Source organism: Pan troglodytes, chromosome 5, assembly GCF_028858775.2.
Source record: "Pan troglodytes isolate AG18354 chromosome 5, NHGRI_mPanTro3-v2.0_pri, whole genome shotgun sequence".
Classification (NCBI taxonomy): Eukaryota; Metazoa; Chordata; class Mammalia; order Primates; family Hominidae; genus Pan; species Pan troglodytes.
This window is the reverse complement of record NC_072403.2, coordinates 143,127,460-143,147,949: the sequence shown is the minus strand read 5'-3', so window position 1 is coordinate 143,147,949 and position 20,490 is coordinate 143,127,460. Positions and strand designations below refer to the sequence as shown.

The window sequence follows — 20,490 nt, the reverse complement described above, 5'->3', positions numbered from 1 at the left end:
GAGAATTACATGTCTTTAAATTGCTTTCACTTTTTCAGACTATTTAAAATGTAAAGATGCTTATTTTACCTTGGTTTAAAGAGGACACTCCATTCTATCATACAATGAACATTATAATTTTAAGTAAAATTCCACTTTTATAACCAGTTGGGTTTCTTCACAGCTTAGTGACTTATAAATAAACAGCAACTTTAAACTCTTCCAGTATTCCCCCAAATTCACCAATACATGAGTGAATACAGGTGTATGTTTTAAAATATAAAATGATTTTGTATATAAATGTAAAATAGTCCTAAAAGCAATAATATAAACCTTATTAAGACCAGAAAGCAAATAAATGGCCTGTAACCCTAAAAATGGAAACATCAGAACCTACAGCAAATTTTGAACACTGGAGACGTGACACAGAATGTGGTTCTTCCCAGCCTTAACACTGCCACTACCCAGCTAGGAAACACCAGAGAAGCCCTTGGTCCTCTCTGGACCTCAGTTTCTTCACCCAAAAATAAGGCAGTAGGCATATTAGGATCCTCTACAGTACTAGCATTATATGATTTTGTGATCAAAATAACAAAGGAAATAGCCTAACAACCAGTGAACAATTATCCTAAACATTACTTTTTGTGTTCAGTGAAGATGTATTTGCAGGGAACGTTCTTCACTGAGGAAAATTAGTAACTCCTGGCATTTCCCAATCACCAGCATCGGTATAGTGATAAAACCTTTAGAGTCAGGAAACCATGGGTTTGAATCCCAGATGTCAGGTATTAACAGTTATGAAACTCATGCCTCCTGGTCAGAGTTTTGATATCTTTATCTGTAATTCAGGTAAGTTCATTATAAAGATTTTAATTTGCATTGCAAAATAGTATTTGGGGGGGAGGGGAAGAAGAGAACAGATTGTCTGATGGCTGTATTTATATGCACCTCAGTCTTTTAGCACCAGGTAGTAATCTTGCCTCCTCCTCTTCCAATTTTGTGCCCTACTAGCTGCCATCTTGAGTTAATGCTTATATATCTGGCCTCCAAACAAAAAGGCCCTCTACTCAAACTCAGAGCCCAGGAGGATAATGTTCGTGCAATAAATCCTACCAACTTAACTTTATTATTAACTATTCCCTGTTGGCACTGCTTCTGAAAATGTGCAATTAAGAATAGGGACAGGCACCATGGCTCATGCCTATAATGCCAGCACTTTGGGGGGCCAAGGTGAGAGAATCACTTCAGGCCAAGACTGCGAGACCAGCCTGGGTAACATAGTGAGACCCCATCTCTACAAAAAAAGTTTAAAAATTAGCTGGGCGTAGTGGCACATGCCTTAGTCCTAGCTACTCAGGAGGCTGAAGCAGGAGGATTGCTTGAGCCCAGGAGTTCAAGGTTATAGTGAGCTATGATCATACCACTGTACTCCAGCCTGAGTGCAGGAGTGACCGAGTGAGACCCTGTCTCTATAAAAGAAATAAAATATGGCCAGGCGCGGTGGCTCATGCCTGTAATCCCAGCACTTCAGGAGGCCAAGGTGGGTGGATCACGAGATCAGGAGTTCAAGACCAGCCTAACATAGTGAAACCCCGCCTCTATTAAAAATACAAAAATTAACCAGGCATGGTGGTGCACGCCTGTAGTCCCAGCTACTCGGGAGGCTGAGGCAGAAGAATCACTTGAGCCTGGGAGGTGGAGGTTGCAGTGAGCTGAGATCACGCCACTGCACTCCAGCCTGGGTGACAGAGAGAGACTCCATCTTGGAAAAAAAAAAAAAAAAGAAAAAAAAACATATATATATATATATGAAATGTGTCATTAACTATCAAGATATTCTGCATGAATGAAGGGGAGCTAGATAATGTTAGAGGCTTTTTCATAAGCATTAAGTGAATTAACCATAATGAAAGATAGAAAACAATGGAGAAATTCAAGATAAGAATTCTAAAACCTAACATTTACTGGACACATAACACCAGGCACTTGAGTTTACTCATTCATTTAATCTCTAAGACAGCTCTCTGAAGATGGTGGTATTACTATCCCCATTTTACAGGTGAAAAACGTAAGCTCAGCAAAGTAACTTGGGTGAAATCTTTTGGAGAGTATGTGACAATAAGGGGATCTGAACTCAATCTGTCTGGCTCTACAAACCCTAAGCATTTGATCCAGAGTTCTGTATTATTAAACACAATTTGTGTGTAGACTCAGCTATATACAATATGAAACAGCATACCACAATTTCAAAATATTATGCAGAAAAATGTTATTTAACCAAGCTCTATCAAAATCTTGCCTTGGTTCCTCATGTTTTGCCATCAAATCCCTTTACTAATGCTGCTAGAGTAATATAATCCTATTTCAAAACAATGGACCTAAAGATAGACCCTTTTCGGGGCTGGAGCCTAGCACTGTTGCCTGCCACATCTTGGAAAAACGACTCAATTAAGAGCACAGAAATAGCAGAATGGCCCCTGAACACATTCATCTTCCAGGAAAAATAGCAACTTGGACCATTCACAAACATAATCCCTGACAATATTCATGACCTTTTATTAGGGAATTAACACTCTTCTCAGTAGCATATGGAGGTCTACTGTAAGATTTAAAAAAGAAGGTTAACCTTGATGAGGAAAAATATCTGATATGATACTACGTTCATAAACTTAAAACCATAACCTTTCCATGCTTTCTTTTCTCCCAGGCCTGGCTACAGACCAATCACGGTTAGGACAGTTGCCTATATTTGCTATCATATTTTGGGCTTTTTATTATAATTGTTTAAAATGGCAGCAATAAAACTAAAAAGTATGAGGTGGGTGGCAGCTGCCTCTCGTCCATGTACTTTAACTGTCAGCTCTGATTACTGTCTCTAATGGAAAAAGATAATTCTTAACTATGACCAAAAGCTCTATTCTCTGTTGGTTAGCATCTTTTTCTACCTATAACTGAACATATATATATATATATTTGGACTTCTGAGAAACCTCATGGAAAAGTCTGAGTCAAAATAAAAAGCAAACCTCGCTGTAAGATTCTGACTCTACAAAACTATACAAATTATCAATTCTTACCAAAACTGTACAAATTCCCAATCTTCTGAGGCTTCCAACTCACTAATTAAAGGAAATTTGAGTCTGACAACTTGCAGAGACACATGAGAAGGAAAAACATAGTAAATATCTTTTATTCAAAAGAGAGGAGAGAAAAGAGGACATTAAATGATGAAGCATAAAGAAAGAGAAAAACCACTTTATCCTTCTAAATTTTGGAACCAAGCCTTAGGAGACGAGACATACCTTTAACTACAAAAGAGACAATTTAGAAAGATTTCATTACACAGCTGGTAGCCCACTCATGGAAACTGTTATGCCAAGAAATGTCACAATTTCAGTGAAAATGTATGTTAAGTTCAAGAAGTGCTTGACAATTCGTGGAAACATAACTTGTGGAAATTGGGATGTTTTGGAATATATTCCAATTTTTATGTTGCCACTGGGTACCAAAAAGACAAACAATTATTCTGGGCCTGAAGAAAATCGGATGGACATACCCAGTATTACATTTTGTTTCTCTGTGTTCTTGTAGTGAAACCGCGTCTCTACTAAAAATACCAAAAAAAAACAAAAAACCAAAAACAAAAAAACAAAAAAAAAACGTAGCTGGGCGTGGTGGTGGGTGCCTGTAATCCCAGCTAATCGGGATGCTGAGGCAGGAGAATTGCATGAACCTGGGAGGTGGCGGTTGCAGTGAGTCGAGTTGCACTACTGCACTCCAGCCCGGGCAACAGTGTGAGACTCCATCTCAAGAAAAAAAAAAAAAAAAAGAATTCAACTCTCAATAATCAATCCACAATAGGCCAGACCCAAAAGATGCTCCTTTATTGTTTAGCCACTGCTGCATCTTTGTAGTCATTTTGTAACCAAAGAGAAAGATTCTGAAACAACATCATTAAACCACAACCGAAAAAACTTTATCTATAAATCTCACTGGTTAAGTCCTGTTCTTAATTACCTGCAAAAAGAATCAGTCTTAACTGTGAAATTTGGAAGCCAAGAATCTTTTTTTTTAAACCATTACTCCTACTTTAGTCATATTTTCAACAGACTTTTTACTTCTCTTTACAGTGCTTTTGTTTTTCTCTAAAACTAAAAGTTATAGGTATTTGTATTTGAAACTGCCATATGCTATACAATTTTAATATGTATAGCAAATGGAAAGAGAATTTTTTTTTCTATAAAACAGAAGAGAGAAAAGCATAAGGTGCCATATACAGCATATGTGCATTTAGGAAAGGGGAAGAAACAAGTAGATACCAAGAGCTACCAAAGAAGTCCTTATTCTTCACCAATCCACAAGAGTCATTCCGAAATCTCTGCTGATGCATTTCTGCTTAGTGCCAATTTTCAAATGCCTACTCCATGGTTACTATTCAGTCAGTTCTTTTCTATGTGTGTGGCCCAACATTTAATGGCATGGATAGTCAAAGCCTTCTCCTTAATTGAGAAATAAGTTAGGGAAGAAAATTTATCTCCCTGCTTAGAGGACACACAGCAGTAGAGCACTGAGAGCACTGGATGTAGGAGGCTGAAAGATGGGCTGACAAGTCCCAGCACATATCTGGACACCTCACATTTACAGCATACCCTGCTATCAGTTTAATTCCATCCACTGTTTATTGAACACATACTATGTGTTCATAGCTAATATGATCATCACATAAGCTCTTGTGGTAAAGTTAACTCTTGTGTCAACGGGTGCCACCAGAGTAGGTAAGAGAGCCAGGGCCCAAGGAGGGTACGAGCTCCCCATTTGAAGTTATGGCCTTAGGGGAGCTGGAAGGAGCCCAGCATTCCCATTGTGCCAAGTCATACTGGAGTTTTATTAACCCAAAACAGTAACAGGAGAACAAAGGCCAGTAACAGTCACTTATTCTAGACAGATACTGTTCAGCCCTGCTTTTTACAGTCTGACCTTTATTCAAGCATTACTGAAATCACAAACACTGACATGAGTTACTTCCTCAAAAACAAGTTAAATATTTGGATGTTAAAACCTTATTTGAAAAAAAAAAAAAAAAGGAAAAGCAAAGAATATACTTAATCTACTGACCAGTATTTGTATTATCAGACATGGCTGCTTTCTTAGTCAAGTGCTTTTAATCTTTTAATGTCCTAGACCTTTCAGAGGAGAAACCAACATCCTTCACAAGAAGAAAAGAAACATATTTCAGAAACACCAACAGGGCCCAATGAGAAGATTTTACTTGTAGTTTAACAATGTAAACAACAGAAAATTTGGTTCTACAATTTCTAAATCATTGGAGGTTTTTCACAGGTCCTAATTATTCTTTATGTGGAATGCTCTCAATCTATATTTAGCTCTGAAAGTGGCCCAGTGTTTGACCTTGGGCAAGACAACAGTCAGTCACATTTCCTGGTATGTCAAGCTTCAAATAAAAGGTACTTTAATAACTCAATATATTATTATTAAAGCTTTCTTTCCTATAATAACACTTAAAGGGATAAGGAAGAATGAAAGTGAATCCTCAATTAAAAGAAAATTTATTTATACCAGATAAAATGCTGTTAAATCAAGGCTGCTCTTGGCAGGTCTCAAAATCTGTCATGGTCCACCACAGCCCCGGCTGACATGCCTCCGATACGCCATGTCAGTATTCATTCTGATTAGTCTGTTTATGGATGCTTCTAACAACATGTGGTAACTGTCAGAACTATCGTTTAAATATCCCAGTGAATCTATTTTCTGTTCAGACATTTCTTAATCCACAACTGAAATGTGTATCTGTTAGGATGCACTCAGCTGCAAATACCAAAAATTCTTGATTCATCTGGTTTAAAAATAAAGAAATGTCATTATCTCCTATAATCCTATAAGCTATGGTAGTGTCACTCTAGGGGTGGTTAATTCAGTGGCTTGACAAGATCATCACAGCTCATCCTCCTAGTGCCCCACGCTCAGCCTGCATACTTACAGTCACCCACTGTCCCCCATGGCCAAGATGGCAGCAAAGTCTAGGCTTCACATGTACACCCAACACTTGGCAGCTAAAAAATGGTAGTCTCTTCCCTCTAAATCTCTTTTTATCAACTCATTGGGCCCTACCGGTGTTTCTGAAATATGTTTCTTTCCTTCTTGTGAAGGATGTTGGTTTCTCCTTTGAAAGGTCTAGAGCATTAACAGATTAAAGGCACTTGACTTAGAAAACAGCCATGTCCCATAATACAAATACTAGTCAGTAGATTAAGTATAAGAAACTGCTGAGATCCCCAGCAGACTTCTCACATATATTGAAATTGGGTCACATGCCACTTCCTTCACTAATCACTAGGAAGAAGAATGGAGCTAATCACCTTCGGGGCAAAAGTCAGGCCCATGTGGCCTGAGGCCCACTTTATTACAGTGAAAACAAAGAAAATGGGCTCAGAATAGGCAAGCTACTAGTGTCTGCTAGTGTTCTGTGTTTACCTTTTAATAAAAATCTGTATCTGCTTTTTGGTCAATTAATATTAAGAAAGTGATTAAAAGGGTCTATAAGTAATTATATATATATATATATTTATATATATATATATAAAATTATATATATAGCAAAAAAGGGGGGGAAAGCCTAAAAAGTAAATCACTGAAAAAGAGTGTCATGCTTCCGCACTAATAAACAAAATTGTAATTGTAATACATGGCTGGAGAACAAGTAGCAAAACTGTGAACTGCCTTTCTCTAAACCTTATTATACTAAGACTGACTGCTTAAGTAAAAGCTTCCGCTTATTATGATCCAAGTTGTTAGCAATGAACACATATTTGGCAGCTATGGTTCTTCGGTACCAAATATAAAACTGTGATGGTCAATTGCACTTCCTTTACTCATAGCCAGAATCAAGACAAAATACTCACCTGAATCATTACTCTAGTAATAGAAGATCAAATAGAACCACAATTCATGAATTGACAAACTGTTGTTTTCTCAATTGCTCACACTCAGTCCCTTAGGCATTTTATATAAAACATATTACGGTCAGATACAATATCAAAGGATCCCTGTGGGTTAATTTAAAAAGACAGAATTTAAACTTCATAAAGGGAAATAAAATATACTCTGTGTTTCTTTAGCCCTCATTATCTTCATTTCTACCAGAGCAAGTTTCTCTGTAGAAGATGCAATCTTGAATCATACAGAGACATTTTTAGGCTACTGATGTTCCACAGACCAACAAGAAACAATTAACAAATCTGTCATACTTATGGAAATAATTTCCAAAACCTTTTATCTCTATCATAGCCTCTTGTTTAAGGTCTCCATCCTTTCTGTACAATACATATCTCAGGTAACTAGCTGCAAAGCAAATCTGAAGTTCTAGGTTTCCCAGGTAACCTTCAGCTATTTCATTCATACCCATAGCTTGAACTACTAACCTAATGCCACTGAATCCTATAACTGTCATATATACACACACACACACACACATATATATATATACACACACATACACACACACACATATATATATAATCTATGTCCTGGACCTCTCTCCTCAACAAGCCCCTTAATTGGGCCACAGCTGCTTTCATATGCCCAAAACTGAACTCATCATCTTCTTGTCACCAAAATCTGTTTTCTCTTTTATCCTGTACCACCAATTGGTGTAGGGCACCACTGTCTACCTAGTTGTCTAAACCCCAAATCTGGGAGCCAACCTAGGGTTCTCTTCTGTTTTGCAAAATCTATCCAAAACCTTAAAATATTGATTCTCCTGCCTACCAAGATCTGCAATGCACCCCTCCTCCTTCTCCTTCTCCATCCACTGCAAATGCCAAGTGCAGGCAATTATCATGACCTGCCTAGACTACCATTCCTGCCTACTTATTGGTCTTGCTGATCAGTTTCCTGCTCCCCCTCAACCATCGTGCTTATACTGTACCAGCAGAGTGTCTTTTCTTAAATACAAATATAATCATGTCATTTCCAGCTCCAAAAATGTTGATGGCTCCCATTCCCTACAAAATAAGATCTGGGTGGAACCAAGATGGCCAAATAGGAACAGCTCCAGTCTACAGCTCCCAGCGTGAGCGATGCAGAAGACGGGTGATTTCTGCACTTCCAACTGAGGTACTGGGTTCATCTCACTGGGGAGTGTCGGACAGTGGGTGCAGGACAGTGGGTGCAGGACAGTGGGTGCAGGGCACCGAGCATGAGCTGAAGCAGGGCGAGGCATCACCTCACCCGGGAAGTGCAAGGGGTCAGGGAATTCCCTTTCCCAGTCAAAGAAAGGGGTGACAGACGGCACCTGGAAAATTGGGTCACTCCCACCCTAATACTGCACTTTTCCAACAGTCTTAGCAAACGGCATACCAGGAGATTATATCCTGCGCCTGGCTCGGCGGGTCCTACACCCATGGAGCCTCGCTCATTGCTAGCACAGCAGTCTGAGATCAAACTGCAAGGTGGCAGCAAGGCTGGGGAAGGGGCACCCGCCATTGCCCCGGCTTGAGTAGGTAAACAAAGCAGCCAGGAAGCTCCAACTGGGTGGAGCCCACAGCAGCTCAAGGAGGCCTGCCTGCCTCTATAGACTTCACCTCTGGGGGCAGGGCATAGCCAAACAAAAGGCAGCAGAAACCTCTGCAGACTTAAATGTCCCTGTCTGACAGCTTTGAAGAGACTAGTAGTTCTCCCAGCACGCAGCTGGAGATCTGAGAATGGACAGACTGTCTCCTCAAGTGGGTCCCTGACCCCCAAGCAGCCTAACTGGGAGACACCCCCCAGTAGGGGCAGACTGACACCTCACACGGCCGGGTACTCCTCTGAGACAAAACTTCCAGAGGAACGATCACACAGCAACATTTGCTGTTCACCAATATCCGCTGTTCTGCAGCCTCCGCTGCTGATACCCAGGCAAACAGGGTCTGGAGTGGACCTCCAGCAAACTCCAACAGACCTGCAGCTGAGGATCCTGACTGTTAGAAGGAAAACTAACAAACAGAAAGGACATCCACAGCAAAACCCCATCTGTACGTCACCATCATCAAAGACCAAAGGTAGATAAAACCACAAAGATGGGGAAAAAACAGAGCAGAAAAACTGGAAACTCTAAAAATCAGAGCGCCTCTCCTCCTCCAAAGGTACGCAGCTCCTCACCAGCAACAGAACAAAGCTGGACAGAGAATGACTTTGACGAGTTGAGAGAAGAAGGCTTCAGACGATCAAACTACTCCAAGCTAAAGGAGGAAGTTCAAACCAATGGCAAAGAAGTAAAAAACCTTGAAAAAAGATTAGACGAATGGCTAACTAGAATAACCAATGCAGAGAAGTCCTTAAAGGACCTGATGAAGCTGAAAACCAAGACACGAGAACTATGTGACGAATGCACAAGCCTCAGTAGCCGATTCGATCAACTGGAAGAAAGGGTATCAGTGATGGAAGATCAAATGAATGAAATGAAGCGAGAAGAGAAGTTTAGAGAAAAAAGAAGAAAAAGAAACGAACAAAGCCTCCAAGAAATATGGCACTATGTGAAAAGACCAAATCTACGTCTGATTGGTGTACCTGAAAGTGACGGGGAGAATGGAACCAAGTTGGAAAACACTCTGCAGGATATTATCCAGGAGAACTTCCCCAATCTAGCAAGGTAGGCCAATATTCAAATTCAGGAAATACAGAGAACGCCACAAAGATACTCCTTGAGAAGAACACTCCAAGAAACATAATTATCAGATTCACCAAAGTTGAAATGAAGGAAAAAATGTTAAGGGCAGCCAGAGAGAAAGGTCGGGTTACCCACAAAGGGAAGCCCATCAGACTAACAGCTGACGTCTTGGCAGACACTCTACAAGCCAGAAGAGAGTGGGGGCCAATATTCAACATTCTTAAACGAAAGAATTTTCAACCCAGAATTTCATATCCAGCCAAACTAAGCTTCATAAGTGAAGGAGAAATAAAATCCTTTACAGACAAGCAAATGCTGAGAGATTTTGTCACCACCAGGCCTGCCCTAAAAGAGCTCCTGAAGGAAGCACTAAACATGGAAAGGAACAACCAGTACCAGCCACTGCAAAAACATGCCAAATTGTAAAGACCATCAAGGCTAAGAAAAAACTGCATCAACTAATGAGCAAAATAAACAGCTAGCATCATAATGACAGGATCAAATTCACACATAACAATATTAACCTTAAATGTAAATGGGCTAAATGCTCCAATTAAAAGACACGGACTGGCAAATTGGATAAAGAGTCAAGACCCATCAGTGTGCTGTATTCAGAAAACCCATCTCACATGCAGAGACACATATAGGTTCAAAATAAAGGGATGGTGGAAGATCCATCAAGCAAATGGAAAACAAAAAAAGGCAGGGGTTGCAATCCTAGTCTTTGATAAAAACAGACTTTAAACCAACAAAGATCAAAAGAGACAAAGAAGGTCATGACATAATGGTAAAGGGATCAATTCAACAAAAAGAGCTAACTATCCTAAATATATATGCACCCAATATGGGAGCACCCAGATTCATAAAGCAAGTCCTTAGAGACCTACAAAGAGACTTAGACTCCCACACAATAATAATGGGAGACTTTAACACCCCACTGTCAACATTAGACAGATCAACGAGACAGAAAGTTAACAAGGATATCCAGGAACTGAACTCAGCTCTGCACCAAGCGGACCTAATAGACATCTACAGAACTCTCCACCCCAAATCAACAGAATATACATTCTTTTCAGCACCACACCACACGTATTCCAAAATTGACCACTTAGTTGCAAGTAAAGCACTCCTCAGCAAATGTAAAAGAACAGAAATTATAACAAACTATCTCTCAGACCACAGTGCAATCAAACTAGAACTCAGGATTAAGAAACTCACTCAAAACCGCTCAACCACATGGAAACTGAACAACCTGCTCCTGAATGACTACTGGGTACATAATGAAATGAAGGCAGAAATAAAGATGTTCTTTGAAACCAACGAGAACAAAGACACAACATACCAGAATCTCTGGGACACATTCAAAGCAGTGTGTAGAGGGAAATTTATAGCACTAAATGACCACAAGAGAAAGTAGGAAAGATCTAAAATTGACACCCTAACATCACAATTAAAAGAACTAGAGAATCGAGAGCAAACACATTCAAAAGCTAGCAGAAGGCAAGAAATAACTAAGATCAGAGCAGAACTGAAGGAAATAGAGACACAAAAACGCTTCAAAAAAATCAGTGAATCCAGGAGCTGATTTTTGGAAAAGATCAACAAAATTGATAGACTGCTAGCAAGACTAATAAAGAAGAAAAGAGAGAAGAATCAAATAGACGCAATAAAAAATGATAAAGGGGATATCACCGCCGATCCCACAGAAATACAAACTACCATCAGAGAATACTATAAACACCTCTATGCAAATAAACTAGAAAATCTAGAAGAAACAGATAAATTCCTCAACACATACACCCCCCCAAGACTAAACCAGGAAGAAGCTGAATCTCTGAATAGACCAATAACAGGCTCTGAAATTGAGGCAATAATTAATAGCTTACCAACCAAAAAAAGTCCAGGACCAGATGGATTCACAGCCGAATTCTACCAGAGGTACAAGGAGGAGCTGGTACCATTCCTTCTGAAATTATTCCAATCAATAGAAAAAGAGGGAATCCTCCCTAACTCATTTTATGAGGCCAGCATTATCCTGATACCAAAGCCTGGCAGAGACACAACAAAAAAAGAGAATTTTAGACCAATATCCCTGATGAATATCAATGCAAAAATCCTCAATAAAATACCGGCAAACCGAATCCAGCAGCACATCAAAAAGCTTATCCACCATGATCAAGTGGGCTTCATCCCTGGGATGCAAGGCTTGTTCAACATACGAAAATCAATAAACATAAACCAGCATATAAACAGAATCAATGAAAAAAACCACATGATTATCTCAACAGATGCAGAAAAGGCCTTTGACAAAATTCAACAGCCCTTCATGCTAAAAACTCTCAATAAATTAGGTATTGATGGGCCGTATCTCAAAATAATAAGAGCCATCTATGACAAACCCACAGCCAATATCATACTGAATGGACAAAAACTGGAAGCATTCCCTTTGAAAACTGGCACAAGACAGGGATGCCCTCTCTCACCACTCCTGTTCAACATAGTGTTGGAAGTTCTGGCCAGGGCAATCAGGCAGGAGAAGGAAATAAAGGGTATTCAGTTAGGAAAAGAGGAAATCAAATTGTCCCTGTTTGCAGATGACATGATTGTATATCTAGAAAACGCCATCATCTCAGTCCAAAATCTCCTTAAGCTGATAGGCAACTTCAGCAAAGTCTCAGGATACAAAATGAATGTGCAAAAATTACAAGCATTCTTATACACCAATAACAGACAAACAGAGAGCCAAATCATGAGTGAACTCCCATTCACAATTGCTTCAACGAGAATAAAATACCTAGGAATCCAACTTACAAGGGACATGAAGGACCTCTTCAAGGAGAACTACAAACTACTGCTCAACAAAATAAAAGAGGATACAAACAAATGGAAGAACATTCCATGCTTGTGGGTAGGAAGAATCAATATTGTGAAAATGGCCATACTGCCAAAGGTAATTTATAGATTCAATGCCATCCCCATCAAGCTACCAATGACTTTCTTCACAGAATTGGAAAAAACTACTTTAAAGTTCATATGGAACCAAAAAAGAGCCCACATTGCCAAGACAATCCTAAGCCAAAAGAACAAAGCTGGAGGCATTATGCTACCTGACTTCAAACTATACTACAAGGCTACAGTAACCAAAACAGCATGGTACTGGTACCAAAACAGAGATATATACCAATGGAACAGAACAGAGCCCTCAGAAATAATGCCGCATATCTACAACTATCTGATCTTTGACAAACCTGAGAAAAACAAACAATGGGGAAAGGATTCCCTATTTAATAAATGGTGCTGGGAAAACTGGCTAGCCATATGTAGAAAGCTGAAACTGGATCCCTTCCTTACACCTTATACAAAAATTAATGCAAGATGGATTAAAGACTTAAATGTTAGACCTAAAACCATAAAAACCCTAGAAGAAAACGTAGGCAATACCATTCAGGACATAGGCATGGGCAAGGACTTCATGTCTAAAATACCAAAAGCAATGGCAACAAAAGCCAAAATTGACAAATGGGATCTAATTAAACTAAAGAGCTTCTGCACAGCAAAAGAAACTACCATCAGTGTGAACAGGCAACATACAGAATGGGAGAAAATTTTTGCAATCTACTCATCTGACAAAGGGCTAATATCCAGAATCTATAATGAACTCCAACAAATTTACAAGAAAAAAACAAACAACCCCATCAAAAAGTGGGCAAAGGATATGAACAGACACTTCTCAAAAGAAGACATTTATGCAGCCAAAAGACACATGAAAAAATGCTCATCATCACTGGCCATCAGAGAAATGCAAATAAAAACCACAATGAGATACCATCTCACACCAGTTAGAATGGTGACCATTAAAAAGTCAGGAAACAACAGGTGCTGGAGAGGATGTGGAGAAATAGGAACACTTTTACACTGTTGGTGGGACTGTAAACTAGTTCAACCATTGTGGAAGTCAGTGTGGCCATTCCTCAGGGATCTAGAACTAGAAATATCATTTGACCCAGCCATCCCATTACTGGGTATATACCCAAAGGATTATAAAACATGCTGCTATAAAGACACATGCACACGTATGTTTATTGCGGCACTATTCACAATAGCAAAGACTTGGAACCAACCCCAATGTCCAACAGTGATAGACTGGATTAAGAAAATGTGGCACATATACACCATGGAATACTATGTAGCCATAAAAAATGATAAGTTCATGTCCTTTGTAGGGACATGGATGAAGCTGGAAACCATCATTCTCAGCAAACTATCGCAAGGACAAAAAACCAAACACCACAGGTTCTCATTCATAGGTGGGAATTGAACAATGAGAACACATAGACACAGGAAGGGGAACATCACACACCAGGGCCTGTTATGGGGTGGGAGGAATGGGGGAGGGATAGCATTAGGAGATATACCTAATGTTAAATGAAGAGTTAATGGGTGCAGCACACCAGCATTGCACATGTGTACATATGTAACAAACCTGCACGTTGTGCACATGTACCCTAAAACGTAAAGTATAATAAAAAAAAGAAATAATAAAAAAATAAAATAAAAAAATCACTGATCATTAGACAAATATAAATCAAAACCACATGACAAGTAGCCCAAAACTTTATAGAGTTGCCTACCAGGGTCACTGTAATGGAATTTATGCTCTTAATAAATTACTAGTTGTATCATTTAAAAAAAAAGACTGAATTGTAAAGTTAACTTCTAATAGCTTGCATATAAAATGAAAATGGACAGGAGAGAGAAGAAAATGGTTAACATATAGAAGTAAAAGCGTACATATAAAAAGCAAATAAAAATATTTAAAACTGAAAAAAAAAAAAGATCTGAACTACTTAAAGATAAGTAATTCATGTGCAGAGTGAATTACTTACACGTCCCTGCACAGACTTCACTGGGTCGCTTATGCTGCTTTCTCGGCCTGGAAAATCTCTTTCATTTGCCTCCCTCCACACTGAACATTCTCATTTTCAGTTCAAAACTTTCCTCTTCTGTGCAGCCTGTCCTGACAATCCCTGGCAGCATTAAAAGCACCTTCACTTGGTTCCCATTAACTTCATTACAGTCATTACCACTTTAAATTGTAATTGTTTGTTTGCATGACTTCCCACTACAAAGTAAACTCTGAGAGCACGGCTGTGTTTGCCTACCATCTTTGATCTTAAATACACATCATAATGCTTGGCACTTGGTACCCTCAATAGATACCTAGGTGTTCAATAAGTTGCACAAATAAATTATAATAACCAAAATTGAACTGAAGAAGTTTTAAAGTAAAGGAGAAGACTTTATGTGCACAGTAGTCAGCAATGCTTCAAATGCCAGCAGGGAGCTATGAATGAATTGGTAACTCAGGCAGTATCAATGAATCCTAAATTCACTCTGCCAGTGTGACAACCAAGACCTATTTACTCACTAATCATACTTCACTACCCCCATTCATATTTTAAGAGTAACTATATAACAATAAAGGATGCAACTGAATTGGATTTTAAAAACCTCTCTTCCAATTAATCAGATATCCAATAGTAATCAGGGTCTAGCTGTGACAAAAACTAAAATACAATTTAATGCAAAATAGAGGTTTCATAAATTCTAATGACAGAAGAAACTTCATGAGGTAATCCAGACCTCCAGATTAGATAACCTCATAAATGATATGCTCTTTTCCATCTTAAAAGATAGTAAAGATATTTTACAAATCCCTTAACACCTTGTTCTAGTATCTTAATCCTTTAGAGTTCAAGGTTTTTCCTAATGCCTAGAATAGTGTACTCCTAGTAAGATTAAGATGAAATGGACATTTTCTTAGACTAACCCTACCATAAGTCACTCTTAAGCCTTGTTTTTCCTGGGCTTAAGAATTCTATATACAGTTTGTAGCATTTCTACCACAATAATAATAGGCACCAGTTAGTGAACACTGAGTATGTCCAGGCATGATGCTAAGAGATTTTCATGCATTATCTCATTCAGTCCTCATGAAATAACAACTATTTTATTATGCCCATTTTATAGATGTGGTAACTGGGCTTTGAGTCATTAAAAATGTGCAAAAAGTTGCTCAGCTGGAAACTGGGAAGTGGCAGTAACCATTAGAATAAAGTCTGCCTGATTGTAGGAACTTCTGGTCACTATGCTTTCCTCTGTAGTTTGAGCTCTTTCTCTGTCTCTTTCTACTATTCTACATCCTCTCCAATTCCTCCATGTTTCACTGAAATGGAGAAGAATTTAGTGAGTTTTTTAAGTCTGTCTATTGTGATTTCACCACATTAGCAAGTTTTTTTAAAATAACACTATATTATACAGATTTGCCAACTTTGTTTTTCCAGTCAAAAAAATTAAACCAAGTTTTTATCTTCACCTATGATATAAAATATTGTATACATAAGTTATATATATACACACACATATAAGCATCTTTACTTTTGAAATGCACCAGTGTTGATCACATGCCAATTTAAGGAAAGCATTAGGAATAATGCAAATCTTTAATAATAAATATTATTATTATAAATAATAATAATAAATAATAGAAAACTGATGTTCTGATGTTAGGAAATAATACCATTGCAATAAGTATTCTGTATGACTAGCACTGCTATGGATATGAATAAGTAACATTTTCTTTTTTCTTTTTTTGAGACAGTCTTGCTTTGTCCCTCGAACTAGAGTGCGGTGGGGTGATCTCAGCTCATGCAACCTCTGCCTCCCAGGTTCAAGCGATTCTCCTGCCTCAGCCTCCCAAGTAGCTGGGATTGCCTGGCTAATTCTTTTCGTATTTTTAGTAGAGACAGGGTTTTGCCATGTTGGCCAGGCTGGTTTTTAACTCCTGACCTCGGCCTCCCAAGGTGCTGGGATTACAGGTGTGAGCCACCGCCCGGCCAGTAACGATTTCATAACACTGTATGTCAAGCACTGTGGCAAGCACTTTTAAAACATTAATAAACATCGATTAATGTGGTGAAAAATGTGTTCAGAGGCAATGAGGCAATGTTATGGACTAGGCAGCCATAACTTTTGGCAACTATTAATTCATTATTATGTTAATGGCTTTGTTTGACCAGACTCTGCACGCTAAGAATTTCATTCACATGGTTTTATTTTTCCTGTTTATTTGGAATTCAGTATTTACCTTCATATTTTTTACAATAAACTTCCAACTGAAGGCTCCACAAATAACTCATGAAATACCTTACTACTGCATCATTTTAGTAGTGATGCTTAATTTTTCAGATAAACTTAGCACCGCCCCTTTAATATGCAGGGTTCCTAAGATGTCTAATATAAATCATAAGGTTTGAAACCAACAGACGGTTGGATTTTCAAAATAGCCTGAGCCACAGCTGCCCCTTTGTGTTAGCATCCGGATTAACAGCTGATATACCAGTTAAAATACAGTGAGCCATCACTAAGATTAATTTTCTCAGTTAATTATCCCAAAGCTTCGTCTAACTTTGGCAGATGTAAAGAAGTAAGCTGAGAGTTCCAATTATTAGTTGCTTTTCATTTTTATTAGGGGCATATAACAACAAATTTTAAACATTTTCTTTTTAGAAGGCATGTTTCATCAAAGAAACATATAAAGGGCACACTTAGGATACAAAAAGAAACAAGACTGGAATTAAAATAGAGTATTTAGCAAGTCAAAGGTTCCACTTTTTCAAGAACATTATACTTTCTTAGGTAGGGTGACCTAAGTCCCAGTTAAGCCAGGATAGTCTTGGTTTTCTTCTTTTATCCCAGCCTAGTAAGTAATAGATCCCCTTTTACACTTAAAAGTATACCATTTAGATGATAAATCATATGGTCACCCAATTTGTATGTCATAAAATAAATAAATACCTTGTAGTCAGCTCTTATTAAATAAATTACTCCATAATTTTAACAGAGAAAATTTCTAACTGCTAAGTTTTCAAGTGGGAAAAAAAGTATACAGTTCTCTCAGATAATAAACTGTTTTTTCACTGTTCCCTCTTCTAAAATGCTTGAAATAAATTCATCTTAATCAGTCTAAGTAGAGATGAAATTTTCTTAATCATATCTCTGTTAGCCTGTGCAAAGAAAGAAAAAAAAACGCAAATGTTTTGGTCCTGCCTATCATACAAGAGATATTCCTGTATTACATAATATCTATTTCACATAATAATGATTTTTAAATGAGTCATTTCACATAGATATGCTCCTGTCTGTCTGGGGCATTTTTATACTTGTTACATTTTTACCACATAATGCTCAAATGGAAATTAAAGGAGGGGAAAAAAAATTAGAGAGTTATCAAACCAATTCATATTTAACATGGAGATAGCTTAATAGCCATCAAAATTAATTTATGAAAGTGTTGAAAATATTGATCAAAATTAAGTTAACTATCTACAGATTACACTTTTTCATGGTTTCCCTGGACCCATGAACTAAAGCAGAGGTTTCTTTTAACGTTTTTGGCCTCAGGACTCCTTTATACTCTTCAAAATGACTGGCAACACCCCTACCCATCCACCTAGAGCTTTAGTTTATGTGGGTTATATTCATAAACATTTACTAAATTAAGATAATTGTGGATATTCTTTGATACTATAGCAAAACATGACAAGCTATAGTTTCTTCAAGTTTAGTTGCAATGTAGAATCTTAAAACATACCAAGGAACTTTTTATACTCTACATTCTTGATCTATCTTGAATTTTTAATGGATCTTTTCTCCATGCATGACTTTATAGTAACATGTATACTATAAAAATCCTAGAAGAAAACCTAGGAAATATCCTTCTCAACATTGGCCTTGGCAAAGAATTTTTGGCTAAGTCCCCAAATGCAATTGCAACAAAAACAAAAATTGACAAGTGGGACCTAATTAAAGGACTTCTGCACAGCAAAAACTATCAACAGAGTAAACAGACAACCTACAGAACAGGAGAAAATATTTGCAAACTATGCATCCAACAAAGGTCTAATTTCCAGAAATTGTAAGGAACTTAAATCAACATGTAAAAGAAAAAAACTCATTAAAAAATGGGCAAAGGACATGAACAGATACTTCTCAAAAGAAGACATACAAGTGACCAACAAATATATGAAAAAATGCTCCACATTAGTAATCATCAGAGAAAAGCAAATCAAAACTGCAATGAGATATCATCTCGCACCAGTCAGAATATCTATTAATAAAAAGTCAAAAAACAACAGATGCTGCTCAGGCTGCAGAGAAAAGGGAACACTTACATACTTTTGGTGAGAATGTGAATTAGTTTTGCCACTGTGGAAAGCAGTTTGGAGATTTCTCAAAGAATTTAAAACAGAGCTACCATTCAACCCAGAAATCCCATTACTGGGTATATACCCAAAGGAAAATAAATTGTTCTACCTAAAAGACACATGCACTCATATGTTCATCACTGTGCTTGCTATTCACAATAGCAAAGACATGGAATCAACCTAGGTACACATCAATGGTGAACTGGATTAAGAAAATGGGATACATATACATCATGGAATACTACACAGACATAAAAAAGAACAAAACCATGTCCTTTGCAGCAACAATTAAAAACACATTAATTAATATCACCCCCACCTCCCTAGAAAAGTCTTTAAGCATGGCTTGGCAAGGGACATAAGGACACTTTGAGGAGTAACGGAAAGTTCAGCATCTTGAAGGCAATAGCGGTTTCACAGGCATGTGTATATATGTAAAAAGTTATCTAGTTGTATACTTTTAAGTATGTGCGGTTTTGCATATAAGTTATACCTCACAGAGAATGTGATAGATGAAAACAAACTGGGAGGCCAGGCATGGTGGCTCACACCTGTAATCCCAGCACTTTGGGAGGCCACTTTGGGAGGCCAAGGTGGATAATTTGAGGTCAGGAATTCAAGAACAGCCTGGCCAACGTGGTGAAACCCTGTCTCTACTAAAAATACAAAAATTAGCCAGGTACTGTGGTAGGCATCTGTAATCCCAACTACTTGGGAGGCTGAGGCAGGAGAATCCCTTGAACCCAGGAGGCGGAGGTTGCTGTAAGCCAAGACCACGCCACTGCATTCCAGCCTGGGCAACACAACGAGACAGACTGCAGCTCAAAACAAAACAAAACAAAACAAACTGGGAAAATGAAGTTCATTATCCTACTGTGTGCTCTGTCAAGCACCTGATAATATATGTGAGTTTTCCAAAATTTCTATTTTTGCTTGAAAGCTTGAATTTTATGATTAGCAGTAAATAATGTCAGTTGTACTTGCTGTGACAGGTTTACTTGTTTATTTGCAAGAAAATGCCTGTCAACACCCAAGTATGAAAACAAGTTTGTCCTTCAATCATTCTTCAAGAAAAAATGGTGTTCCATGGAAGAAAGGGGCTACTTTAGCTCACAGCTTAAATAATCATGCAAACACGTTTCTTTGGGTCGACCTACTTCAATATGCAGCAAAAGTGCCTCAAGCATACCTCCCATTTTTGTTACACAGAATATTAAAAATACATATACTCAGAAGTTGAGATTAAATGCAATTAATAATTTTTGCTACTCAACAAGAACATTCTTACGTGAAACTGCCTTTAAAAAAATTTTTTTTAGTTGCAACTGTCTAGATTCATACTGGCCATACACAGTTTTATTCACCATTGCTTTTGCATGTAAATGTTAACCCAATGGAAAAGACAAATAATGTCTTATTATTTTTATAAAAATAGTTTTGTCCTCGCTGACCCCCTAAAAGTATCTAAAGGACCACCAGGGATCCATGGGCCAAATTCTAAGAACTGGTGAACCTAAAGTATATTTTAAAAGAATTTAAAACCCAGGCCGGGCACAGTGGCTCACACCTGTAATCCCA

General features: G+C 38.1%; 1 protein-coding gene across 8 annotated transcripts in view; it reads right to left on the bottom strand.

The window, feature by feature from the left end:
• The window catches only part of AKAP7 (A-kinase anchoring protein 7), a 148,987-nt gene that overhangs the window by 34,440 nt on the left and 94,057 nt on the right, over positions 1–20,490 (bottom strand). Inside the window, exon 8 of one of the 8 annotated variants that reach the window (XM_054686320.2) lies at positions 11,533–11,694. The exons of the other annotated variants lie outside the window; for them this stretch is intronic. Coding sequence (XP_054542295.1) covers positions 11,663–11,694 — 32 coding nt within the window. The 3' untranslated portion in view covers positions 11,533–11,662. Of the gene's footprint in view, positions 1–11,532; positions 11,695–20,490 lie in introns of those variants that run through there. 8 annotated transcript variants of the gene reach the window in all.